This window comes from Peromyscus eremicus, chromosome 6 (assembly GCF_949786415.1).
Source record: "Peromyscus eremicus chromosome 6, PerEre_H2_v1, whole genome shotgun sequence".
In the NCBI taxonomy this organism is placed as follows: domain Eukaryota; kingdom Metazoa; phylum Chordata; class Mammalia; order Rodentia; family Cricetidae; genus Peromyscus; species Peromyscus eremicus.
Window position 1 is genome coordinate 64781564 of NC_081421.1, and position 27311 is coordinate 64808874.

A 27311-nucleotide genomic window follows, 5' to 3' on the forward strand; every position below is an offset into this window, starting at 1 on the left:
CTGGGAGCAAGAAATAGGGCAGAGGAAATGGGATCAGGAAGGCTTTTCTGTGACAGGTGTAAGGTGTTATGTAGTGGGAAGTAGAGTCTGCATGTAGGATGTACAGAAGGTAGAAGCTGCTTCATAAGTACCGTTAGCTGGACTCAGAAAAGGGAAGGACCTAAGGGACATGACCTCTTTAGTTGAGAAACTAAAACAAGAGGTTTGGGTGGGTGGTAACTAGTTTATTGAACCTGAGGTGCCTGTAGATACCCAAGTAGAGGTTTCCATATGTGTCTGATGCAGCTGGAGCTCAGAGGAAATGACTGGACCAGAGCAGCATTAGGTTATTGAACTCTTGTCAGTATGGTGAAATCTGGAGCCGCAAACAACTAGAAATATTGGATGATTTTCTTTTCTTTTTCTTTTCTTTTTTTTTGAGACAGGGTTATTCCGTGTAGCCCTGGCTGTCCTAGAACTCACTCTGTAGACTAGGCTAGCCTCGCACTCACAGAGATCCTCCTGCCTCTGCTTCCTGATTGCTGGGATTAAAGGCATGTGCCACCACTGCCCAGCAGATGAATTATTGTTTTTGTTTTGTTTCCAAAGCTGAGGACCGAACCCAGGGCCTTGTGCTTGCTAGGCAAGCGCTCTACCACTGAGCTAAATCCCCAACCCCTGATGAATTATTTTTTAAGGCAAGAGAAGATAATCTAATCAGGAAGCTTTTAATAGCTGTCAGCTAAGGTTGAAGGTAAATTTTCAGGAATAAGGCCTGCAGCTGCAGTGAAAGGAATGGATAACTATATTCCCTTCCTTCTTCTCTTCCCCCTCAACGGCATTCACACCGACCTCCCTATATAATATTTCTTTAGGGCCACAGTGTCCTCATGGGCCTCAGAAGTCCCCTCTTCCTCTATCCCTCACCCACAAGCCAGTGAACAAAGGTACACCCGGCACATATCAGGTCAGATTTGTGGTCTTGATAATCCCAGGCCTCAGCAATGGCAGTGGTGGTGTTCAGCATGCACAGCTCACTGTAGCTGGTCCAGGTCTCTGTCAGGTAACACTGGGAGAGATGGACACCGTCCTTGAGGCTACCAGAGTATGAGAATACAAACTCCATGCTGTATGTGGTCTTGATGATGGCAACAGTAGCACTGACCTCTTTAGGAACCGCATCACCATGGCACACTAGGCTTCAAAGCCATGTGTTTACTGTGGTGAGGTTGCATTTTACCGTCTGGTTGGGTAGCTCCAAGAACGCACTAGTGGCCTCTGCTAAAGACCCCTGCTCCTGAGAAGCTTTCTCAGCAGAGAAGACAGGGCCGTATGCAGCTGCAGGGAGGTGGGAATGGAAAGCTGTCAAATGGGAGGGAAGAATGATCTGGCTAAGAAGGCCAGAAGGTTAATGGAGGTTGGGTACTCAATATTGAGGTTTCTTTTCTCTCTTCTTTCTTTTCTTTCTTTTCTTCTTCTTCTTCTTCTTCTTCTTCTTCTTCTTCTTCTTCTTCTTCTTCTTTCTTGGTAACAGGGTTTCTCTATGTAACAGCCCAGGCTGTTCTGGATCTCACTCTGTAGACCAGGCTGGCCTCAAGCTCATAGAGATCTGCCTGCCTCTGCCTCCCAAATGCTGAGATTAAAGGCATGCACCATCACTGCCTGGCAATATTGAAGTTTCTGTGTCAAATGTCATAGATGACCTCATTGTCTGCCATAAAGACACAATGGGAGTTCTGCAGGATAATATAATGAAGGTGGAGTTGTCGTGTTCAAAGATGGCTGTGAAAACCCAGGGCAGGCTAAGCGAAGAACTCCACCTGTAATCAGCAGAGTGACATTCCATCAGCAGCAAGGAGAACGTAGAGCCAGTTTCCTACCAAAGGTATAGAAAAACAAGGCTGGAGCACTGGCTGGTTAGCTTGTAAATTCCATCCCAGACAAGGTCATTGGTCTCATTGCCCATGAGTAGTTCTTCTGGGCATAGTTCATGGCAGCATCTCCCTTGCCTGTGATGAACTGTTCAGAATGAAGAAGCTGGAGGTGTATCAGTACAGACTTCATCAATGACTGTGGGCTCCGTCTCTAATAACTGCTGTCAGCACACCCTTGTCAGCACCTGCTCACTAAACGAGATATTGAAGAAGTCATCTCCCGAAATGGCCTTGTCACTTGGCATCTGGCCATCAGAATGGCCAGTGTGGACAGAGATGCACTCCTGCAAGGTGCTACAGGTTAGGAGGCAAGGTGAACAGGAAGAGACACCAGGTCCTGGTCACTTTTCCCACGTAAGCTAAGAATCAGGTAAATAATGCACTGAGCAAAAGATCAGATTTCTGGTGAAACAAGAAAAACAAAGAATGCTAGGAATGGTGGCACACGCCTTAACTCCCAGCACTCGAGAGGCAGAGGAGGCAGATCTCTGTGAGTTCGAGGTCAGCCAGAGCTACACAGGAGACACTGTGTCAAAAAACAAAAGCAAGGCAGAGTGTGGTGCTGCGTGTCTTTAATCCCAGCACTTAGGAGGCACAGGCAGATGGATCTCTGACTTGCAGGCCAGCCTGGTCTACAAAGAGAAACCCTATCTTGAAAAAACAACAAACAAAACCCCCCAAACAACAACAACAACAAAAAACTGGGCTGGAGAGATGGTTCCTACATGCAGGCAAAACACCAATGCACATAAAAAAAAATTAATAAAGGGTTGGGGATTTAGCTCAGTGGTAGAGTGCTTGCCTAGCAAGCGCAAGGCCCTGGGTTCGGTCCTCAGCTCTGAAAAAAAAAAATTAATAAAAACAAAAACAAAACAAAACAAAACAAAAAACTCCAAAGACAAACAAAACAAAATACCAAACTCCAAAAACTCAGAAGAGTCTCGCCATGGAACAAGTGCAAGAAGCCAGAAGCCCCGCCCCCTACATCCTCACCCCAATCCCAAAAGTGGGGTCATCCAGATGTAAAGATACTTGCTGCAAAGCGTGAGGCCTTGAGTTCAGTCTCCAGGACCTCTAGGGTGGAAGCAGAGAACTGACTCCGGCAAGTTGTCCTCTGATCTCCACACACACACACACACACACACACACACACACACACACACACACATGAAGTATAGGAAAATAAATGTAAGAATTTAAAAATGAAAAGAAAATAACAAAATAACAGACAAAGCTGGGTGTACTCACACAGGCTGGGGTGTGATCTCAGCAGCATTTGGCAGACTACTGCAGCAGGAGTTATGATGATTAGGCTAATTTGGCAAGTTCCAGGTGCAGGTGTACGTAGAGAGACTATGTGGAGTAGGTCCTAAGGACTCATGTGAAAGACTCAGCAGGACATGGCTGTGGCACATCCTCCCCTCCCCTCCCCCACCTACCCTCAAATCATGCACACACAATAACAAATAAACACTTGTTTTTCTAACAACAGCTTAAAAATATTTTTTACATTTACTTATTTTATGTATATGAGTGTTTTGGTCACATGTATGTCTGTGCGCCGCATGCATGGCTAATGCCTGTGGAGGTCAGAGGACTGCCTTGGACCCCCGGAACCGTAGTACAGACAGTTGTAAGTCGCTATGTGGATGATGGGAGTTGACACCTCCTCCTCTGCAAGAGTAGCAAGTGCTTTTAACTGCTGAGCCGTCTCTCCAGCCCCTAAATATAATATATATATTTTCAAGGCATGTAGCCCTGGCTGTCCAGGAACTCACTCTGTAGAACAGGCTGGTCTTGAACTCAGAGAGATCTGCCTGCCTCTGCTGGGATTAAAGGAGTGCGCCACTACACCTAGCTCTAAGATTTATTATTTATTTACTTACTCACTCACTCACTCACTCTCATTCATTCATTTATTTTAAATTATGTGTATGTAGGCCGGTGGTGGTGGCGGCGGTGGCGGTGGCGGTGGCGGTGGCGGTGGCGGTGGCGGTGGCGGTGGCGGTGGCGGTGGCGTCGCAGGCCTTTAATCCCAGCACTCGGGAGGCAGAGCCAGGCGGATCTCCTTGAGTTCAAGGCCAGTCTGGGCTACAGAGGGAGTTCCGGAAAAGGCGCAAAACTACACAGAGAAACCCTGTCTCGAAAAACAAATAAAAATAAAAAAATAAATAAATTATGTGTATGTTGTATATATGTATGCTTTTGTGTGCAGTGCCCCAAAGGCGGAAAGAGAACAGTTAAACTCCAGTCCCCTGCAAGAGCTGTGCATGCTCTTAACTCCTGAGCTGTCTCTGAGCTAGTTCTTCAGCCCTAATAAATAAATTTTAAAAAAAAAACCCTAAAAGCAAACCTAACCCATGATAGTAGAAATCCAGAATGGTTATCTTTCTGAGGTCATAAACTATTGTTTTTTGAGACAGTATCTCACTATCTGGCATGGACCGGTGATGTAGACCAAGCTGACCTTGAACTCACAGAGATCTTCCTGCCGCTGCCATACAGGTGCTGGAGTTAAAGGTGTGTTCCACCATGCTCTGCCAAAATATTCCTTTCGAAAAAATTTCTGTTAAATTTATTTATGCTGTGCTTATGGGGGTCACCGCACCCACAGCACACATAGTGAGGTCGCAGGACGATGTGCAGAAGTCGCCGCTTTCCTTCTACCACGTGGGTCTCAGCAGCTTATACCCGCTGAGCCACCTTGCCGACCCGATAAAAGTATTCTTTGTTTTAATCTAGGTGGGGATAGGTTACTTGGAAGGAATACACGCCTACAAAAGTAAACAATACATCAGTAATTGTCAGAATCACATAATACAGCGCAGTGGGGAGGATCTGGGTGGAACTGGGGGAGGGGAAATACATGATCAAAATACAGTGTATGAAAAATTTTTTCAATAAAAAAGAATCGTATAACAGAAATAATATCGGAGGAATAATTGTGGTAAATGAAACTAAATTATTCCTGGTATTTTCATAGGGTAAAAGTTACCTTTTCAGGTAAAGTGGCACACGACTGAAATGCCGGCACTTGGGAGGCTAAGGCGTGAAGATTGCTGAAAGTGAGGCTACATTAACGAGTCCTATGTAAGCCGGAGTGACCAAGCAATGCCCTGTCTTGAAAAAGCAAAATCAAAAAATGTTGGAGAAGAAAAACAATGATGTCTCTTACTGCAGAAAAATAAGGTTGCTTTTGTATCACCGAAACCAAGGCGCCAAAAACAAAAAGGTAAGTCTCCGATAGCAGAGGATGGTTTCGATCCATCGACCTCTGGGTTATGGGCCCAGCACGCTTCCGCTGCGCCACTCTGCTACCCACTGTTTGCTTGTGTTATTTTTCCCTAGAAGAACTTTTCCTGTTCACTGTCCCAAATTCTGAGCGCCCCCTATCGCCAGTGGGGAAAATTGCCTCCATCTCTGTTATGTTTTCTTATTGGTTGGCTCTTTATAGGGCATTTTTCATTGGTTGCTGAATTAACCAATAATCAAGAAGGACGGAGCGAGGCGGGAGCCTATCGCGCTGGCGTTTGTTGGGACGCAGCGGCAGACGCTTTTTTGCGGACCTGATTCTTCCAGAGAGAGGGCGGTTGAGTGGCCTCCATTGTTCAGGATTAAGTGGACCATGAGGTAGGTGGATAGAGGTGTTTGAAGGTTCCTCCAGGAACCTCGCGGGGCGGACTGAAACGGAGGCGGAGGGCCGAGGGCCTGTATCCGGGCGGCTGGCGGAAAACCTGGCCGGCGTGAACGGAGTTGCAGGGGGCTGGTGGAGGCGGGGAACCGGGCCTGCAGGGGGCCGGGGCCAGCAGGGGAGTTGGGTTAGCCTCTGGGTCCCGGGGTGATGTAAAGGAGTGTCTTCGCTGACCAGAAAGAGCATCCTCGGCGTGCAGTGAGATGACTGGAGCGCTGCGCATTTTTTTTTTTTTTTTAGTGCCTAGTGTTTGACCAATAGGATGTCCTGGTAACTGTTATGCTGTGTTAATGAAAGAGAAGTCACCTTACTTTGTTAGGATTGGTTTGCCTCACGGTCGTGGATTACTTAGTAGGGGTATGTGTGTCAGGGTCTGACCCTCGTATCCTCCTGATGTGAGCTTTGATAAAATCCAGAATTAGAAGTCGGCTGTGGTGTCACACGCCCCAGTCACAGCACTTGGGAGGTAAGGCAGCATCATCAAGAGTTCTAGGGCAGCCAGGAATACAGGAGACCCCTGCCCAAAACCAAAAATCCAGAATTAGGACGTCATGGGGGTGGGGGTGGGGCTGGGCACCGTTTGGAATTGGGGGAAAGTGACTTCCATAGTTGGAAGCAGTTGAGGTAAGTCAAATTGAAATAACATGGCTGGTATGATGGAGATGTTTTTCAGCGAGGTGAAAGTAAAATGTATGTTATTTTTAGGGGTGACAGAGGACGTGGTCGTGGTGGGCGCTTTGGTTCCAGAGGAGGCCCTGGAGGAGGGTGAGTGTGGCTATTTGCATCTTTGCCCTGGTTTGTTGGAGTTTGGAGTGGACTGTTCTACTTGATTTTGTGAAAGTCTTTTTTTTTTTTTTTTTCCTTCGAGGCAGGGTTTCTCTGTGTAGCTTTGCGCCTGTCCTGGATCTCACTCTGTAGCCCAGGCTGGCCTCGAACTCACTGAGATCCGCCTGCCTCTGACTCCCGAGTGCTGGGATTAAAGGTGTGCGCCACCATGCCCGGCGCAAAGTCTTAAAAGTCACAGTTGGTGCATTGTGTACCTCTCACTTGCTTTCTGTTTGAATAATTTTGGATTGTTTTCGTGTTTCAGGTTCAGGCCTTTTGTGCCCCATATCCCTTTTGATTTCTATTTGGTGAGTATTTGGCTTTGGAGGACTTTACTGACCACTGCTCACTTACAGATGGAGAAATAGAGCCCAGAATCTCCTTGTTAATGAAGTCAAATATTGTTTGGAGTAGATTCATAAATGCATGTAGTGTTTTGTTTGAAAGAGGGTCTTTCTCTGTATGCCTGGCTGGTGTGGAACTCACAGTGTAGACCAAGCTGACCGCAAATGCACCATCCTCCTGTCTCAGCCTGAGTGCTGGGACTATAGGCATGCACTGTCATATCTGGCGTAAGTTTTTATGTATTTAGTTTGAGTACTAGAGATTTGAACCCAGGGCCTTTAGCATGCTAACCTTGTTACAACCCTAATTTCTAGTTTTATTTTATTATTGTTATATACTCTGTATATATATACACACGTATATAATATGGTTCTAGTAGCAGACACAGGTTTGATTCCCAGCACCAACATCACAGTGTACATTTGTCTGTAACTCTAGTTCCAGAGAATCTCATGTCTCTCTTGACTTCCACAGGCTCCCAAACACAGGGTGCACAAACATACACTGAGACACTCAACACATTCACAATAAGTAGATTTAAAAACAAACCAGTTGGCCAGCTAGTCTTCAAAGTGACTGTAATCCTTTTGTGATACCTTTGTAATCCCAGTAATGGATCCTGAGGCAGGAGGACCCTGTTCAAGGTTCAAGGCCAGCCTGGGCTACTATAGTGAAAAATCTCAACAAGAACAAAACAGAAAACAGTATAAACAGGGCAGAGAAGATAATTCCTTTACAGTTTGATTATAATATTTGTTCTGTAATATTTGATTATAATATAAATTCAATAATTTCTAGGATTTGTTTATTTATTTATTAGTTTTTCGAGACAGGGTTTCTCTGTGTGTAGCTTTGGATCCTGTCCTGGAACTCGCTTTGTAGACCAGGCTGGCCTAGAAGAGTGCTGGGACTGAAGGTGTGTGCCACACCGCCCAGCTTATTTATTTTGGAGACAATGCCTGTATGTATAATTTTGGCTGGCCTGGAACTTATAGAGATCTGCCTGCCTCTGCCTCCTGACTGCTAAAGGTGTGTACTACCACAAGTGGTGGATTTCTTTTTTCTACCCCTAGACTGGGTCTTTCTCTGTAGCATTGGCTGTCCTAGAAATTACTCTGTAGAACAGGCTGACCTCGAACTCATAGAGATCTGCTTGCCTCTGTCCCCGCCCCAGGTTAAAGGTGTACATCACCACACCCCGACTTCACAGTGGATTATTTTTATTTCATGTGTATGTATGTTTACCCCTTTGCATGCCTGGTTCACTTGAAGGCTAGAAGAGGTTGTCAGAGGTTGTGAGCTGCCGTGTGTGTTAGGAACCAATCTGAGCTCTCTGGAAGAACACTTAGTATTCTTATCTGCTGAGTCATCTCCCCAGCCTCTAGGTTATTTCTTTTTCTTTTTTTCTTTTTTTTTTTAAGATTTTATTTATTTATTATGTATACAGTGAGTGTTCAGTCTGCAGGCCAGAAGAGGGCACCATATCTCATTGTAGATGGTTGTGAGCCACCATGTGGTTGCTGGGAATTGAACTCAGGATCTCTGGAAGAATAGCCGCCCAGTGCTCTTAACCTCTGAGCCATCTCTCCAGCCCCTAGGTTATTTCTTTTAATACAAGGGTAATGAGAATGTGGGCTGATGTAGCTCAGTTGTAGAGTACTTGCCTAGTATGCGCAGAGCCCAGGGCATTTCATATGTCAGGTATGGTGGTGCACACCTGTAATCCAAGCATACAGGAGGCAGGGGCAGGAGGGTAAGTTTAATGTCAGCATCAGCTTCATAGCAAGTTCAGGCCAGCCTATGATAAAATAGAACCTGTATCAAAAAAACAGACCAGAGCAACAGGGTAATGAGAACTTGAAGTAGGTTCTTCCTATTTATATTTGGACTTGAACATCCAAAGGAGTTAAAAAGTAAGAGCAAGTGTTGCAAGCTGGGTGTAATGGCTTTGAAATGGAGCAGATGGAAGAAAAGAATCAAATGTAGAATTTTGGGTGGGGGGATGGGGTTATTCGAAAGATTTATGTGTGAGTGTATGTATTGCACCATATATGCCTAGTACTAGTAACAGTGGAGGCTGAAGAGGGAGTCAGATTCCTTGGAACTGAAATTATAGGTTGCTGTGAGCTCTCTGTGGGTATTGTGAACTGAACCTGGGCCCTCTGTAAGAAGAGCAAGTATTCCTAACTGCTGAGTCATCTCCCCAGGCCCCCCCTCCCCTTGGAGAAGGTGTTTTGTTTTTTTGAGACAGGGTTTCTCTGTGTAGCCCTGGCTGTCCTGGAATTCACTCTGTAGACCAGGCTGGCCTTGAACTCATAGAGATCCATCCATCTGCCTCCTGAGTGCTGGAGTTAAAATCGGGTGCCACCATACCTGACTTCTAGCCCCTATTTTTTTTTATTCTTATTATTATGTAAGTGATTTATTTTTATTTTATGTGTGTTCGTGTTCTGCCTGCATTTGTGTCTGTGAGGGAACTGGAGTTACAGACTATTGTGAGCTGCCATGTGGGTGCTGGGAATTGAACTCGGGTCCTCTGGAAGAGCAGCCAGTGCTCTTAACCACTGAGCCATCTCTCCAGCCCTCCTATTTTTATTTTTAAAAGATATTTTTATAGCTGGGCAATGGTGTTGCATGCCTTCAATCCCAGTGCTTGGGAGGTAGAGGCATTCAAATCTTTTGAGTTCAAGGCCAGCCTGGTCTACAGAGTGAGTTCCAGAACAGCCAGGAATACAAAGAGAAAATTCCTTTCCCCCCAAAACAGGTGATGATGATGATGATGATGATGATGATGATATAATAATGATGATGGTGATGATGATGATGATGATGATGATGATAATTATAAGTGTTTTTATTACATTTATTATCATACGTACACCACAGCAAATGTGTGGACATCAGAGGACAACTTGCAGGATTTGGTTCTCTGGGTATTGATAACTCAGGGCCTTTATTGTCAAGCCATTTCATTGGGTCCTGCTTATATATTTTTGATACCAGGTCTCATGTAGTGCAGGCTGGTGCTGAACTGTTGATTCTCCTGCCTCTGTCTTGAAAGTACTGGGGTTACAAGTGTATAAGATTTTTCTGTTGAGTATCAGAAAAAAACTCTTTTGTATATTATTTTTGGTAACTAACAGTTTAATTTCTGGTTTAGTGTGAAATGGCTTTTCCTCGAGTCAAGCCTGCACCCGATGAAACGTCCTTCAGTGAAGCCTTGCTGAAGAGGAATCAGGACCTTGCCCCCAATTCTGCTGAGCAGGTATGTTCTTCCCTGAGTCAGTGCTAAGGGCTTAAAGAGTTAAGATTAGGCTGGAGAGATGGCTCAGTGGTTAAGAGCACTGGCTGCTCTTCCAGAGGACTTGGGTTCAATTCCCAGTACCCACATTACAGCTCACAGCTGTCGTAAGTCCAGTTCCATGGGATCTGATATCCTCACACAGACATATATGTAGGCAAAAACACCAATGTGCCTGTGAAATCTAAAAGAAAAAAATCATGAAAGAGTTAATAATCCATCTGTTAAGAAGAGTGTTGTCTTGCCTATGATGTAAGCCAGTGGTAGACGACTTACCTAGCACACTTGGGGCCTGAGTTTGATTCCCATCAAGGGTGTTGTCAGAGCCCAAGTTTCTCCAGTGTTTAATTATTCATCCTCCTTCTTACTGTAGGTGGAGAGTCTGGTGATGATTCAAACAGATTAAATATGTTGTTTTGTGCTTGAGGGTATTTTTGCTTTGTGATGTTTTTTAGGCTTCTATCCTTTCTTTGGTGACAAAAATAAACAATGTGATTGACAACTTGATAGTGGCTCCAGGGACATTTGAAGTGGTGAGTTTTTGATGAATTAATCCTAAGAAAGGGCACCCTTGGTGGTTTGGAAATTTCCTTGGCCCTTGCCTGTTAATCTTTCAAATCAAAGCCCCAAATGGAAAAGTACAGGGGCATTCTGGATCTCCTGATCTTAAGGACAGGATTTGTTTCACATGTCAAGTCACGTGTGGTTGTTTGGGGAATGTGATTTCATCGTGGCTGCTTCCAAATCGGAGTATTAAGGCTGCTGAAACAGTTCTGTGGGGACTCAGCACCTTTGGTTTTTTTTCAACAGCAAATTGAAGAAGTCCGCCAGGTGGGATCCTATAAAAAGGGGACAATGACTACAGGACACAATGTGGCAGACTTGGTGGTCATACTAAAGATCCTGCCAACATGTGAGTGTACCTCTTGCCTTTCTCTGTTGAGGATGAGACATGGCCTTGGACATGCCACCGCCCTGCTGAACAAGTACTCTTAACCTCTAAGCCATCTCTCCAGCCCCTCCAGCCCACTTTCTTAAACATTGAGGTTAGATTTAGGGATATTAATAATTAAAGCTCAGGCCGGTGGTGGTGGCACACACCTTTAATCCCAGCACTTGGGAGGCAGAGCCAGGCAGATCTCTTGAGTTCGAGGCCAGCCTGGTCTACAGAGTGAGATCCAGGACAGGCACCAAAACAACACAGAGAAACCCTGTCTTGGGGGAGAAAAAAAAAAGAATTAAAGCCCAGATTTATTTGTTTGTTTGTTTATTTATTTATTCATTTATTTGTGTGTAAGTATGCATGTGTGGAAAGAAAATAGTAAATTTATTTGTTTGAGACAAGGTCTCACTATGTATCTCTGGCTGTCCTGGAATTCTCTATGTAGAGTAGGCTGGCCTCCAACTCAGACCGTCTGCCTGCCTCTGCCTTCTGAGTGCTGAGATTAAAGGTGTGTGCCACCACACCAGGCTCTTTGGTGTTTTGTTATTTTTATTTTTTAATGCAATTGGAGTGATGAGTGACAAACTGTAGTGCATGTCTAGAACAAGTTGTGGCCAGTACCGGAGCCCACGTCTATCACCTGGAATCAGTTTTGCTCCCTGTGAGACATTGGTTGGTCTAGACACATCGTTGACTATCTCAACCAGCGAGTGCTGGCATCGATAGGGAGAGGAGCCAGAGGCGCTCATGAACACCTAGAGCCCCTAGGACAGACCCTGTCCTCACCGAAGAGAATTGCCCGCCTACATGTCCTAAATGCCACTGACCTGGGAACACTACTGTAGAAAGAAGACATGTAAATTGGTCGGCGGTGGTAATCCCAGCACTCAGGAGGCAGAGGCAGGCAGATCTCTGAGTTTGAGGTCAGCCTGGTCTACAGAGTGAGTTCCAGGACAGCCAGGGCTACACAGGGAAGCCCTGTCTTGGAAAATAAAAGAATTTAAAAAGAAAGAAGAAGTAAAAAGGTGTATACCTGAGGATTCTGAGGATTCTTGTTGCTTGAGACTTCCAATTCTCAGGCTTTTGTTCCCCCTGGCAAGAATATTTGTTCTAGTTGAATAAGCTTGGTCTGTGGGGTATAAATGGAAATGCCAAGTTGTTTACTGATAGAAGAAATACCCATAAAATGCCTTACTGTAACATTCATAATGTCTTTTTTTTTTTCCCCATCCAGTGGAAGCTGTTGCTGCTCTGGGGAACAAAGTCGTGGAAAGCCTGAGAGCACAGGACCCCTCAGAAGGTCTGAGTTTGTGCCCAGTGTCTGTGTAGTGACAGCAGAAGCTGAGCTCACAACCGTCAGGTCCATGTAGGTCATGGAAAGCCTGAGCGCACAGGACCCCTCAGAAGGTCTTGAGTTTATGCCCAGTGTCTATGTAGTGACAGCCACAGCCGGGCTCACAGTCAGGTTCGTGTAGGTCGAAGGTTAGCAGGAGTCTCAGGTATCCAGTTTATTTTTTTTTTATTATGAAGGATGGGTTATGAGACAAAGACCAACTCCTTAGCCCAGGCTGGCCTTGAATTACATTCCTCCTGCCTTAGCCTCCCAAGTGCTAGGATCATAGATAGGTGTGCACCACTGGATTCTGATTTCTGCTTTAAAACTCTGTAATTCAGAAATAACCCTTAGCTTGAATTTGTAATGTATATATGGGGTTGAGGTTAAACACAGTGCCTGTCGTACGTGCTAGACGATCAGTTGGCCACTGAGCTTCATCTCCAGGCCTCGTGTTTCTTCAGGATGTCCTGTCCCTTCCCTCCCTCACCTTTTGAGATGGGTATCATGTCAAGTTGGTCTAGTACTCCTGATGATCTCCTTGCTGCCACCTTCCAGTGACTGGTACCTAAGCTCTTATTGATGTTTTTTGGTGCATGCTTGTAATCCCAGCACTTGGGAGGCATAAGCAGAGTGTCTGGAGTTTTAGACCAGCCATATACATCTTGCATCAAAAGTTAAATAACAGCCGGGCGGTGGTGTCGCACGCCTTTAATCCCCGCACTTGAGAGGCAGAGCCAGGCGGATCTTTTATGAGTTTGAGGCCAGCTTGGTCTACAGAGCGAGATCCAGGAAAGGCACAAAGCTACACAGAGAAACCCTGTCTCGAAAAACCAAAAAAAAAAAAAAAGAAAGAAAAAAAAAAGAAAAAACAAAAATAAAAAAACAAAACAAAAACAAAAAAGTTAACCCACTGCCAGAAACCCCACCTGTTAAACCAGTTGTGGCACACCTATAACCCAGCATTTGAGAAGCTAGGGCAGGGGGATTGGTAATTTAAGGCCATCCTGAACTATATACATAGTAAGACCTTATGTCACAAAACAAAAATGGGAGCCTAATAATGATTTTGCTTCCCAGAAAAGAACTGTTCTTCGTAGAAAAAGAGACAGCATGTGGTTAAACTCAGTTTATGAAGGGGAATTCAACCCCGAGTTCCCTTACAAGAAACATTCTGTTTTCGAGAAAGAAGCACTCTTTTTTTTTTTTTTTTTTTAAAGATTTATTTATTGTGTATACAATATTCCTGTACGCCAGAAGAGGGCACCAGATCTCATTACAGATGGTTGTGAGCCACCATGTGGTTGCTGGGAATTGAACTTAGGACCTCTGGAAGAACAACCAGTGCTCTTAACCTGTGAGTCATCTCTCCAGCCCGTACTCTTCTCTTTACTGTGTTTCCAATGCAGCCAGAACAGTGAGCTTGCTCAGAACAGAAAAACTGTGCTTCCTAGACACACAGGGTCCATGTCTAGCCTGTGTGAAGGTCTGAGATCATTATTCAGATTTCGTGGCACATGCTCATACATGCTAGTGAGGTAGAGGAAGGATCAGAAGTTCAAAGTCATCCTTGGCTGTACAATGATTTGAAAGGCAGCCTGAGCTAAATGAGATCTTGTCTCAAGAGCAAAACGGGTCAGCAAGATGGCACAGTGAGTAAAGGTGCTTGCCACCAAGCCCAATGACCTGAGTTTGTTCCCTGGGCCTGCATGGTAGGAGGAGAGAACTGATTCCTAAAGGTTGTCCTGTGGCCTCCACAGGTGCTCTAAAATAAATATAATTTAATAATAAAAGCAAAATAGAACAAGTATGTCTTACATATTTTGATTATTTTGTTCTTTTAGTTTTGACCATGCTGACTAATGAAACTGGCTTTGAAATTAGCTCTTCTGATGCTACGGTGAAAATTCTCATTACAACAGTGCCACCCAATCTCCGAAAACTGGACCCAGAGCTTCACTGTAAGTCTTCTCCTCTCCTCATTCTGACGGAAGAGACAGCCAAAGCTTTGAAGCTTCAGGAAATTTTAGTATTGAGTTAACTGAATTTTACTTTCTCCGTAATTTGTAAATAGTTTTACCAGCTTCTTAGTGAGATTTTTTTCAGAGTCTTAAAAAAGATTGCAGAAGAAAAAAACTTGAAGAAAAAGATTAAAAAAAAAAGTAAAAGCCTGTATAAATATTTGGAAGGGAAATAGATTGTTGGGAAAGATATGTATATTGCCTGTTTTCTGATTTGGCTGGGGAGGAACAGTAGTGTTTGGATATATGGCTTGCCACACTCCCGGACAGGTACGGGGATTGAGTCTATTGCACACTTGATAGGAAAGTTTCTTAGCCTGTTGTCTTTTGTCTTCAGTGGACATCAAGGTGTTGCAGAGCGCCTTAGCGGCCATCCGGCATGCCCGCTGGTTTGAAGAAAACGCTTCTCAGTCCACGTGAGTCTAACTCATTATTTGTTTGAGATAGCCCTTCCTGAGGAGGGTAGAGGTTCTGGCCTCTACGTGGGTAACAGTACACACTCCTGCTGCCTCTGACAGAACTGTTTCAGATGTGATGTTTGGGTTTTGGTTTTTACCTAAGTAAACAAGATTGAAGGAGGATATATTAATATTTTATCGCGGGCACAGTTGTTTAGTCTCAGGGCAGTTTTAAGGAGTTCTCTCCTTTCATGTGAGTCTTGGGGATTGAACTATTTGTCAGACTTAGGAACAAATGGCCTATCTCTGCTGAGTCAGCTGGTACGCACTGTATATGAAGTTCTCTAAATAGTGTAGCCATACCAGTATGATGTTATTACCTCTAATCTGTGGGTCTCTTACATTCAGAGTTAAAGTTCTCATCAGATTGCTGAAGGACTTGAGGATTCGTTTTCCTGGCTTTGAGCCTCTCACCCCCTGGATTCTTGACCTACTTGTAAGTAAAAAAAAAAAGGGGGGGGGGCGGCTGAGGATGTAGCTCTGTAGGAGTGCTTGTCTAGTGTGTGAGAGGCCCCTGGGGCAATTGCAAGTACTGCAAGAAGGAACAAGGGTGCAATTGGAGTCACTCTTTGTCTATATTTATTTAGTTTTGAGACAGGGTTTCTCTGTGTAGCCCTGGCTGTCATGAAACTCACTCTGTAGACCAGGCTGGCCTTGAACACAGATCCTCCTGCCTCTGCCTTCAGAGTACTTGGGTTAAAAGGAGGTGCCACCACACTCAGCTTGATTTACTCTTGAACCTACCGACATCAGAAATCGAATGAGGCTTAAGAGAAATTTTGGTCAGTCTTTGACAGGCTGAGGCAGGAGCATTTTGAGTTTGAAGCTAGTTTGTGTGACTTAGGGAACCCTGTCACCACCCAAGTTTAGTGGGGGAACAGTGTAGGAAGATTGGCAGGTTACTGCTTCGCTGAGGTTTTCAGTACTTAGTGCAAGTACTGTGTGCTTCCATTACTGCTCTCGGCGAGCTCATCGTCACGGCTAGTGTTCCTCGTTACCTGAAGCTGTAGTGTGTTTGAACATAGAATTGCCAGACTTCTCTCTTCCAGGGGCACTATGCTGTGATGAACAACCCCACCAGACAGCCTTTGGCCCTGAATGTGGCATACAGGTATAGCATGCTTCTTTGGGTTTGGGTTTGGGTTGTAAGCTGTTTTGTGTGCTTTCTAAGTGTCTTTGTGTTCCAGGCGTTGCTTGCAGATTCTGGCTGCAGGACTGTTCCTGCCAGGGTCAGTGGGCATCACTGACCCCTGTGAAAGTGGCAACTTCAGGGTGCACACAGTCATGACCCTAGAACAGCAGGTATTAACACAACCGTGAAATGAATGGGGTGCTGGCCGGAAGGCAGGAGAACTTGAGATTAAAAACTGTCTTCATCTCTTTCACCTGGATGTTAGTCATGTATACCTCTTTATTTGGGCTGATTTTACCCTCCTTGTTCTTCAGGATATGGTCTGCTACACAGCTCAGACTCTGGTTCGAATTCTCTCACATGGAGGCTTTAGGAAGATCCTTGGCCAGGAGGGGGATGCCAGCTGTGAGTTCTCCTTGGGATGTGGTCCAGGGGTTCTGACCTCTAGAGAGCTGCATCTTAAGGTGCCCTGCTATTTCTGGACATAGCTTACTTTGTTTACTGAGCTATCTGTATGAAATGGGTTTTATCTTTTTCTCCTAGATCTTGCTTCTGAAATATCTACCTGGGATGGAGTGATTGTGACACCTTCAGAAAAGGCTTATGAGAAGCCACCTGAGAAGAAGGAAGGAGAAGAGGAGGAGGAGAATACAGAAGAGCCACCTCAAGGGGAAGAAGAAGAAAGTATGGAGACTCAGGAATGAACTTCCCTTTACTCTTTTCTGACCAAGGAAAAGATGAGCCTAAGCCAGCTGCTATGGGGCTTTATATGGTGGCATTTCTGTGGCATAGGGAGATAGAAGGACGAAAACAAGCTATAAAGAAAATTGTGTCATTCCACTGTTTTGATAGAGGCTAAGTAGCCAGAAGTCTCCCGTTTGTGACTGTGTATGCCATCCGTCCACCTGAATGAAGCAGAATGCCACACATTCCCAGTATTTAAACCTACCCACTCCCAACCAGTACTTCCTGTTGTTGAAATGTTGTAAACTGTCAAGTGTCTGAGATTTTTTTTTTTTCTAAGAAAAACATTAAAGTACTTCCTAGCAGGGCTTTTGGTCTTATTTTTCAATATGTAGCAACCATTTCTGCCTTTTATATACTTCATTTAGAATTAAAGTTGAATCTTTTATTATAAACAGAGACTGCAATTTCAAACTTTGTAAATTAAAAGTAATGGACTCCTGGAATCTTTCTATGTTTGAGAGTAAACTGAATACATTTAAGCATTGTGATGGTTAATTTTCATGTCAGCTTGGCCTAGGAGGTTGGTAAGACACACTTGATTTTCTGTAGAGGATTAACTGAGCAACAAGACCACCCTAAATGTGGGTAAAACCATCCTATGAGCTGGGTGCCTGGACAGAATAAAGGGATAAAAGAGAAAACAGGCAGAATCCCAACATTCCCTTCTCTTGGCCAGCATGGGATGGAGAAACTTGATTAGCATACCATCATCATGTCTGACAGTAGGCCCAGAAACAGATCACGGTGACCATGGCCTAAACCCTTGGAAACCACAAAGATGAATCCTTTTTTGTTAAAATAAGCAATACAAGCATTTATTTAATAATGTTGAACAATACTATTAACATACTCAAGCCAGGGTAGTCAAGAGAATAGATTATTACCTTGACTTTGCCTAAGTCCTCAATTGAAAACAAAGCAAGTGAAGTTACAGGTAAAGGAAACTTTGCCCAGGGCCAAGTAATAAGACAGTAACAGGATGGTCAACATTGGTTAACTAGGCCTGGAAAAGATGGAACTCAAAATATTTGGCTTTAATTTTTTATTTTATGTGAATGATGTTTTGCCAGCAACTAATTCTGCATCTTGTGTTGTGTGTTGTGCCCAAAAAGGCCAGAAGAGGGCAATGTATTCCCTGGAACTGGAGTCGTAGATTGCTGTGAACCACCATGTGGGTGCTGGGAACTGAACTCCATCATCTGAAAAACAGCCAGTACTCTTAAATCACTGAGCTGTCCTTCCAGTCCTTAAAATTATAGCTTGTAAAAAAAAAAAAAAAAAAGAAAAAGCTTAGGGACTCTCAGCTGTCAAGGCTCTCTGCCCTTGACCTTAGATCCTCGTATCATTTGTTATGTTCAGTAATGAAGGCAACAGTTGTGATACTTGCTAAGAAGAGTTAACCCAAACGTTAAAATATATAGGATATATGTAAAGATGAATCTGAAAAGGTCATAACCATGAGAGGAACGATGGTAATGCACGGAGGGGAGGAGTGGACATATTCTTTCTGCACTAAATCTGGTGTGTTTTTCTACCACATGATGCCTAACCTACTTAACATTCTCTGTGGGAATATATATAGAGGCTTGAGCCACGCACACTGGCACATGCCTATAATCCCAGCATTCAGGAGATGGAGGCAAGAAGACCTCCTGTTTGAGGCCAGCCTGGGCTACATATTGAGCCTTGTCTCCCGAAACAAAACCCAAAGGTAAAGGCTTATTCTTGGAAGCACAAGCTGTAATGGAGGTTCTTCAGGATAGTCCTGCAGGATGCACGTTTCTTGAGGCTGCTACATGAATGAGTACACAGTTCAAACTCTTTCCTGGAATCTTCTCATGTCTACCAAAACAAGGCAGCTGGAGAACAGTACTTGTACTCAGGTCACAGGCCCCGCTTATTATTTGCTTGGAGAACCAGTCGGATAAACTCCTGAATCCAGCATTGCTCTCCTTCGAGCTGTCTCCTTGGCAACACTGTGGTTTAACCGCCTTAGCCGTTCCTACGAGACAGGAAGACAGGGAATCTAACGACTGCTGTAAAAGGTTTTACCTGAGTCGAGTAGGCGCTGCCGAAAGGTATCTTAGGCTTGATTTTTCAAGACTGTGTGGCCCTGGCTGTCCTGGAACTTGCACAGTACACCAGGCTGGTCTCAAACTCAGAGATCTGCCTGACTCTGCCTCCCAAGTCCTGGGATTAAAGGTGTGTACCACCACCGATGGCTGGTTTGGGCTCTCTTAAAGTCAGTCCTATAAGCCTGTAAATGATAGCCACTAGATATTAAGAATTAGGTTTATGGGTACCTGTCCAGTATGGTAGAGGTTTGAGTTTGAGGCCTAGTATGAGGGGTGGGGTGTTAATGTACCTTTTTTATCAGACTAGCTAACACAGTCCCTTTCCCCGGTAGTTAAAATTTTTGGTGGCTTTCACTGTGTTGAAGACATAAAGCAGGATAAAGAACTGTTAGAATTTTGTTTTGTTTTTTTGATCCAGGGTCTTGCTATACAGCCCTAGGTGATCTAACAGTCCCTGTGTAGTCCAGGCTATGCTCCAAGTCTCAGCCATCCTTCCTGCCTTAGTCCACCAAACACTGAAATTTCATTATGTGTCACCATGCTCTGCCAGGAAACTTTTAAATTTTTTTTTTTGTTTGTTTGTTTTGGTTTTTCGAGACAGAATTTCTCTGTGTTAACAGTTCTGGCTGTCCTGGAACTTGCTTTATAGACCAGGCTGGCCTCGAACTCACAGAGATCCATCCACCTGGCTCTGCCTCCCAAGTGCTGGGATTAAAGGCCACCACTGCCCGGCTTTTTTTAAATTATTATTTTATTTTATTATTATTATGTTTTATTACCTGGGCATTCTGTAAAATATTGTTCACCAAGACAACTCGTCGCCTGGCATTAAGCAGCTTCTTAACATAGGGGTCCAGATCCAGGGCCACCTTCTGATCCTCATTGATCCGGCAAAGTTCTGGGAAGAGGAAATGGGTAACCAACATCTAATGGCTCATTGTTTTGTTCTTAGGGTATATTATGAAAGAGGAACGGGATGAAAAACACTCTTGCAGTCTCGTGTGACCAGAGACACTTTTCCCGTCGCTCCCTTTCATTCTGTCGTAAATTATCCCCAGAAATTAGAGTCCGTGGGTAGTTCTGATACTGAGGAAACAAGTGACAGCGACCTAGCCTAAAGCCTGGGAAACCAAAGCTCGTGAAAGTGAGTTCAAGGGTTCTGGGTAGTCTGGGTGCTCACTCACCTGTAGCTAGGTTGTCAATTTGTTCCCGGAGCTCTACCTGGCTTTCTCTGCAAAGAGGTACAAAGGCCTACACGGTCAGTGAACGGAACGCGGGAAACTAATCCTACTTATTCCTCGAGTACTGAGACAAGCCAACCTCCACGTAAAGGCCTCCTCTACGCCCTCGCGCCTCTTTCACCCAGCCTCAACATCAGTTTCCCCGGAGAGTCTGGGTCTCAAGAACTTAGCAGGTCTCTTCCTTCCGTGGCCCCGCCCCTACAAAGCCAGTTCCAGAGGCCCCGCCCCCAGCCTTCCCGGTCCAGCACCTGACCGCGTGCACGTGAGAGTCGAGCTGCTGCACAGCGGGTCGCAGGAACTCCAGGAGCCCCTCGGCAAAGAGGTCGCGGCCCGTGGGCCCCGCCACTGGGGTCCCGGCCCCTGACACGGCAGCGGAACCAGCCGCGGCCATCACGAACGGCCCTGACGCCCGCAGCCTGCCGCGAGGGCCGCCGGGAACTACAGCGCGCCGCGGAGCGCCGCCAGGGGGCGCTCAGGTAGACCGTCCGCACGGCAGTGGGATAGCTGGGAAATGGAGTCCTCGGAGAGCCGCGGGCGAGCTTGGCCGGGGCTAGAGCCCTCTGGAAATTGTAGTTCTTCCGTAGGCCTGAAGGGGGCGGGATCCAGACTCAGGAGCCCACAGGAACCAAGGGGGCGGGATCCAGACTTAGGAGCCCATGGGAACCATGTTTTTGGATTGGATATTTTTAAATTTTATTGTATTTTTGAAGACAGGGTCTCTCTACAGAGTGAGTACACAGTGTACCGAGCCTGGCTGGCTTGGTACTCACTGTGTAGACCAGGCTGGCCTCGAACTCACCGAGATCTGTCTGTGGCTTCCTCTCGAGTGCTGGGATTAAAGGAGTGTGCCACCATGCCTGACCTTTGTTCCCCGTCCCCCCCCCCCTTTTTTTAAAGTGAAAATAAGTGCTGTTGTCCATAGCCTTTCCGTGGGAATCGATAAGAAAGCCAGTTTATATTCATGTTAAAGTTTTATATTTCTTCTTTTTTGTTTTTGTTATTTTGTTTTTTGAGACAGAGTTTCTTTGGATAGCCCTGGCTGTCCTGGAACTAGTGCTGTATAGATCATGCTGGCCTTGAACTCACAGAGTTCTGCCTTTCTCTGCCTCCCGAGTGCTGGGATCAAACACTTGTACTACCACTGCCCGGTGAATTTTACATTTCTAAAGATTGTATTATTTATTTTTGTTAGACAAAGTCTTGCCATGTAGCCCAGGTTAGCCTTGAGCTCACAATCTTTCTGTCTCAGTCTCTCTAGTGCTGGAGTTACAGGCCTGTGCCACCATGACAGGCTTTAAAGATTTTTTTTTTTTTTTTTTTTGAGACAGGGTTTCTCTGGTGTTTTGGTGCCCGTCCTGGATCTCGATTTGTAGACCAGGCTGGCCTTGAACTCACAGAGATCTACCTGGCTCTGCCTCCCAAGTGCTGGGTTCATGTGCCACCACCGCCTTGCGCTTTAAAGATTTTTATGCTGATTTTTTGTTTTGGGGGCAGGGGAAGATCCCTGAGGTTTGAATCCAGAGCCTCCTCATGATTGCTAGACAACTGCTCTACCGAGCTATATCCCCATAGTACCTTACCCTCCCACCCCACTTTTTTTACATTTTTTATTTTGAGATAAGGTTTCACTAAATTGACATAGTGGACTTGAATTTGCTCTGTAGTTACATGCAGGACTTGAGTATGTGATCCTCCTGCTTCAGGCACAGGCTTGCATCAGGTCTGGCTCCTAAAGAAGTTTGCAATTTGATTTTCAATTTTCTTTCGTGTGTGTTCATATGTATGTATATAGATACCTGTGCCATGGCATATGTGTGGAGGTCAGAGGACAACTTGTGAGAGATCAGTTCTTTCTTTCCAGCATCTGAGTCCCTGGTCCTGAGGCTTCAGATTTAGCACCTTAACTTTTGGAGCCGTTTTGCTGGCCCTGCTGTGTGTGTGTGTGTGTGTGTGTGTGTGTGTGTGTGTGTGTGTGTTATGTACATGAGTGCAGTGAGTGCAGGTGTCTAGGGAGATCAGAAGTGTTGGAGTTACAGGCAGTTGTAAGCTGCCTGACCAGGGTACAAGGAACCAAACTCCAGTTCTCTGGAAAAGCATTATGTGCTCTTAACTGCTAAGCCATCTCTCTAGCCCCCAATTGGTATTTTTAAAATTATTACTTTAAAACTATGTGTGTGTGTATGTGTGTATATGGGTGCAGGTATACTTGGAGGTCAGAAGCATGAGATTCCCTGGAGCTTTGAGGCCAGAGGTGTTGGATCCCCTAGAGTGGGAGTTAACAGGTGGTTATGAGCATCCTGATGTGAGAACCCATCTGGGGACCTCTGCAAGAGTAGTAAGTACTCTTAACCACTGAGCCATCTCTTCAACCTCTCCCCATCCAACAATATTTTTTTTAAGATTTATTTATTTATTTATTTATTTATTTATTTATTTATTTATTATGTATAGTATTCTGTCTGCATATATTCCTACACACCAGAAGAGGGCACCAGATCTCATTTACAGGTGATTGTGAGCCACCATGTGGTTGCTGGGAATTGAACTCAGGACCTCTAGAAGAGCTGCCAGTGCTCTTAACCTCTGAGCCATTGCTCCAGCCCCCAAGAAAATTTTTAATAGCATCACATATGCATAAAACTGTATATGCCTTGGGCTGGAGAGACGGCTCAGTGGTTAAGAGCACTGGTTGCTTTTCCAGAAATCCTGAGTTCAATTCCCAGCAACTACATGGTGGCTGGCAAGCATCTGTAATGAGATCTGGTGCCCTCTTCTGGTCTGCAGGTAGAACACTGTATACATAATAATAAATCTTTTTTAAAAAATATTTTTATTTATAATTAATTTAATTTTACACATCAGCCACGGATTCGCCCGTCCTCCCAGGTGTCGCCTCTTCTTTAAATTTTTAAATTTTTTTTTATTTTTCTATTATCAGGTTGATACAGTATAAATTCTTATCCTAATAGTGAAATGTTTCACTGAAGCTTGCCCAGTGATTGAGTAAAACCAAGACTTATAAGCCACAGTCATCCTAGGGTCCCCCCGGGTAGGTAGCCTCCCTGGAGTTGTGAGTAGCAGTCTAGTCATCTTTGTTTTACATCTAGTATCCTCCTATGAGTGAGTACATACCATGTTTGTCTTTCTGAGTCTGGGTTACCTCACTCAGGATGATTTTTTTCTAGATCCATCCATTTGCCTGCAAATTTCATGCTGTCATTGTTTTTCTCTGCTGAGTAGTACTCCATTGTGTATATGTACCACATTTTCTTAATCCATTCTTCAGTTGACGGGCATCTAGGTTGTTTCCAGGTTCTGGCTATTACAAATAGTGCTGCTATGAACATAGTTGAGCATGTATCTTTGTGGTATGATTGAGCATCCCTTGGGTATATGCCCAAGAGTGGTATGGCTGGGTCTTGAGGTAGATCGTTTCCCAATTTTCTGAGAAACCACCATACTGATTTCCACAGTGGTTGTACTAGTTTGCATTCCCACCAACAGTGGAGGAGTGTTCCCTTTGCTCCACATCCTCTCCAACATTGACTGTCATTAATTTTTTTATCTTAGCCATTCTGACAGGTATAAGGTGGTATCTCAGTTGTTTTGATTTGCATTTCTCTGATGATTAAGGATGCTGAGCATTTCTTTAAATGTCTTTCAGCCATTTGAGATTCTTCTTTTGAGAATTCTGTTTAGCTCTTTAGCCCATTTTTTAATTGGATTGTTCAGTATTTTGATGTCTAGTTTCTTGAGTTCTTTATATACTTTGGAGATCAGTCCTCTGTCAGATGTGGGGTTGGTGAAGGTCTTTTCCCATTCTGTAGGCTGTCTTTTGTCTTATTGACCGTGTCTTTTGCCCTTCAAAAGCTTCTCAGTTTCAAAAAGTCCCATTTATTAATTGTTGTGCTCAGTGTCTATGCTGCTGGTGTTATATTTAGGAAGTGATCTCCTGTGCCAGTACGTTCAAGAGTACTTCCTACTTTCTCGTCTATTAAGTTTAGTGTAGCTGGATTTATGTTGAGGTCTTTGATCCACTTGGACTTGAGTTTTGTGCATGGTGACAGATATGGATCTATTTGTAATCTTTTACATATTGACATCCATTTATGCCAGCACCATTTGTTGAAGATGCTTTCTTTTTTCCATTGTATAGTTTTGGCTTCTTTGTCAAAAATCAGGTGTTCATATGTGCGTGGATTAATGTCAGGGTCTTCAATTCTATTCCATTGGTCTGTATGTTGGTTTTTATACCAGTACCAAGCTGTTTTTATTACTATAGCTCTATAGTAGAGCTTGATGTTAGGGATGGTGATGCCTCCAGAGGTTGCTTTATTATACAGGATTCTTTTAGCTATCCTGGGTCTTTTGTTTTTCCATATGAAGTTGAGTATTTTTCTTTCCAAGTTTGTTTTTTGGGCAAACAAAAAAAGAAACCTGTATATGCCTTTAAAAGGAATGGATTTAAGAATGAAATCTGGGGGCTGGAGAGATGGCTCAGAGCTTAAGAGCACCAGCAGGCAGCTCTTCCAGAGGTCCTGAGTTCAATTCCCAGCAACCACGTGGTGGCTCACAACCATCTGTAATGAGATCTGGTGCCCTCTTCTGGCCTGCAGGCATACATGCAGGCATACATGCAGGCATACATGCAGGCAGAACACTGCATAAAATTAATAAATAAATAAATCTTTTTTTTTTGTTTGTTTGTTTTGTTTTTCGAGACAGGGTTTCTCTGTGTAGCTTTGCGCCTTTACTGGAACTTGCTTTGTAGACCAGGCTGGCCTCGAACTCACAGAGATCCGCCTGTCTCTGCCTCCCAAGTGCTGGGATTAAAGGCGTGTGCCACCACCGCCGGCTAAATAAATAAATCTTAAAACAAAACAAAAAGAATGAAATCCGGATATAGGCTAGGCTAGGCATGGCCCTTAAGGACAAAATAACCTGGCCTCCAAAGGACAACTATCATATGGTTTCACTTATATGAATGGTCAAATTCATAGAGATGAAAATGTAGGATGGGGCTGAAGGTACGGCTCTGTGTGAAGGCACTTGTATAGCATGCCCGAGGCTCCGGGTTAGATTATCAGCATTGCGAAACAACAAAAGTAGAACTGGACTGGGTGGAGTGAAGAATAGGATTGCTTAATGGGAAGAGTCCCAGGTTAGGAAGATACATGGCTATGCACTTGCTGCTACTAAACTGTATATTTAAACATACTTAAAGTGGATCGTGTTATGCACACTTTTTGTTTTGTTTTTGAGGCAGGTCTCACTATGTAGCCTTGGCTGGTCTAGAACTCACAAAGATCAAGCATACAAGGGAAAAGCAGATAAGCAGAGTAGCAGCAGCCACTAGAGATTTAAATCCCTGTATCTCAGATCTGAGGTACAGATATTGTTGAAAAGGGCATAGATCAAGCTCACTGAATGGTACAGAAATTACTGTAATGCCATGTTGGTGGACTGTGCTGGATTCTGCCCTCTGGAGTTCCTGCTAAAGCTGTTTATGGGAGATGGCCCTCTTAGCATGCTGACATTAAACATCTTGAGGACCCTGGGTGCCAATGGCTGTTCTGCATCCCAGGACCTTCGGTGTGGGAGAAGCAACCAGAGCCAGAAAGCAGCATTTCCTCCTAAATGTTTTTCCAGCCTTCTCTGTCAGATGGCAAAGGAAACATTCAAGGGATCCAGAACTATTTTTACTAGTAGACAAAGAGTTAATATAGTATTGTGAGGGTATCTTTCTTTCATTTGTTTGAGACAAGGCTTCATTGTGTAGTCCTGGCTGGCCTGCAACTTCCTGTGTAGACCAGATGGGCCTTGAACTCACAGGGATCCACCTGCCCCTACCTTCCACGTGCTGAGACCTACACCATCACACCTGGACTATTTAGTTTTCTTAGAGAGAACTGTATCAAAATGTTTACAAAGTATGAAAAGGGCAGACAGTACCGAAGTTAGGAGAGGGAAGGAAGAAAAGGGCAGAATTAATGGGGAGTTGTACAAGAAAATGCGGAGATCATGATCCTCTCACATCCCGATAACCCTGTGGTCCTCTGCAAACTCACTTTTTGGTGGGTCTGTCTTTGATTTTTGTTTTCTCCAGGGTGGTCCAGCATGGGACATTTGGGGTTTATCAAGCCTTTTCACTTCTGCAATCTGCAGTCTGCTGGTGTGAGCCCTGCCTCCCCCCCAAACCCCCACAGTGCAGCAACAGTGGTACCGGGTATAACAGCATGCGTTCAGACTGGATGTGTGATGATCTGATGCCATTAATATGACTGCTAAGTGTTCACAAAGATTAGGCAGAGGGTTTACAGGTACTGTCCACCAACTATCACAATGCCAACAGCTTCTTACAAGGTGGAGGGGCTGGATGACTTCTTAGCCTCCAATTTGGGCCTCAGTTCTTCAACGTCACATTTCATTTTCTCCCTGACTTTTAACTCAAGAATCCCCTGTATCAGACCTACCCAAACAAGTCACCTTCAGCCTGGACAGGTATCTCCCTAATCCTTCCAACTTCTCCACAAGGAGAAATCACTTCGTGTTTTATGGTTTGCTAGGTAATCCCACTGTTCCCCAACCACCTCAATCCAGTGCCTCTCTCCCCAATCATGGCAGGGATGACTCCTCGAGTCAGCCTGGAGATGTTGCCCACCATGACAGTGTCTAAGTTGTGGTCTTGGCTGCTTTGTCGTAGGCCAGATGACACAAACTTCTGTAAGCAGGTTGGTGCACAGTATACCCTGCTGACTTAACTGTGCTGTCAACCCTCCCTTCTGCCTGGATTTCTAATCAGCTGGGCTGGTGCTGTTGGATGCCACTGCTCCCAAGCTTGTTTGTCCTGGAGGCTCTGGCCCTGCCTCACTTCAAGCTCCCTTTTCAGACTTTACTTCCCCGCCCCTTCAGCAGTGGTTAGGCTGACTTGCCTTCTGTTTTCCTTGCCTTAAGGTAGGTGTATAAGGAAGCTTTGCAGGAATACTTGTGTGGGCTCAGGTAGCACAAAGTCTCTGCCTGGAGGCCATCTGCACCCTGTACTTCTCCTGGGTGAGACAGTGTGCACTTGTGGAAGGGGAAGGTGCATGAGAATCATGCCTAACTTTACCCAAGGACTTTGGCATCAGATACCTTTGGTCTCCTGTCAAGTCCAAAGAACAAAGATGGGGATATTCTGGGCTTGCCCTTCTAGGAGGCCAGAACTTTAAGGTCCCCCACATTTCAGTGGAGGAACTGAAAGAGTCGTAGGGTGAGTGTTGGAAAGGTTAAGCACAGCCAGTCAGGCA

General features: G+C 44.7%; 2 protein-coding genes and 1 non-coding gene across 3 annotated transcripts; 1 reads left to right on the forward strand and 2 right to left on the reverse strand.

The window, feature by feature from the left end:
* Window positions 1-5157: 5157 nt before the first annotated feature.
* Trnam-cau (transfer RNA methionine (anticodon CAU)) lies at window positions 5158-5229 on the reverse strand. Its single transcript has one exon. It is a non-coding gene; the product is annotated as a tRNA-Met (tRNA).
* Window positions 5230-5415: 186 nt separating this feature from the next.
* On the forward strand, window positions 5416-17101 carry Ilf2 (interleukin enhancer binding factor 2). Its single transcript, XM_059265761.1, has 14 exons — window positions 5416-5543; window positions 6310-6369; window positions 6695-6737; window positions 9935-10039; window positions 10531-10608; window positions 10886-10988; window positions 12253-12318; window positions 14196-14312; window positions 14710-14788; window positions 15179-15266; window positions 15880-15941; window positions 16018-16132; window positions 16277-16367; window positions 16506-17101. The coding sequence occupies exons 1-14, from the start codon at window positions 5539-5541 to the stop codon at window positions 16664-16666; spliced, it is 1173 nt and encodes a 390-aa protein (XP_059121744.1). The 5' UTR covers window positions 5416-5538; the 3' UTR covers window positions 16667-17101.
* A 394-nt stretch (window positions 17102-17495) lies between these two features.
* Snapin (SNAP associated protein) lies at window positions 17496-20446 on the reverse strand. Its single transcript, XM_059265762.1, has 4 exons — window positions 20274-20446; window positions 19969-20015; window positions 19564-19682; window positions 17496-18711 (listed from the first exon to the last, which is right to left on the reverse strand). Exons 1-4 carry the CDS (start codon window positions 20414-20416, stop codon window positions 18610-18612), a joined length of 411 nt encoding a protein of 136 aa, XP_059121745.1. The 5' UTR covers window positions 20417-20446; the 3' UTR covers window positions 17496-18609.
* Window positions 20447-27311: the final 6865 nt, after the last annotated feature.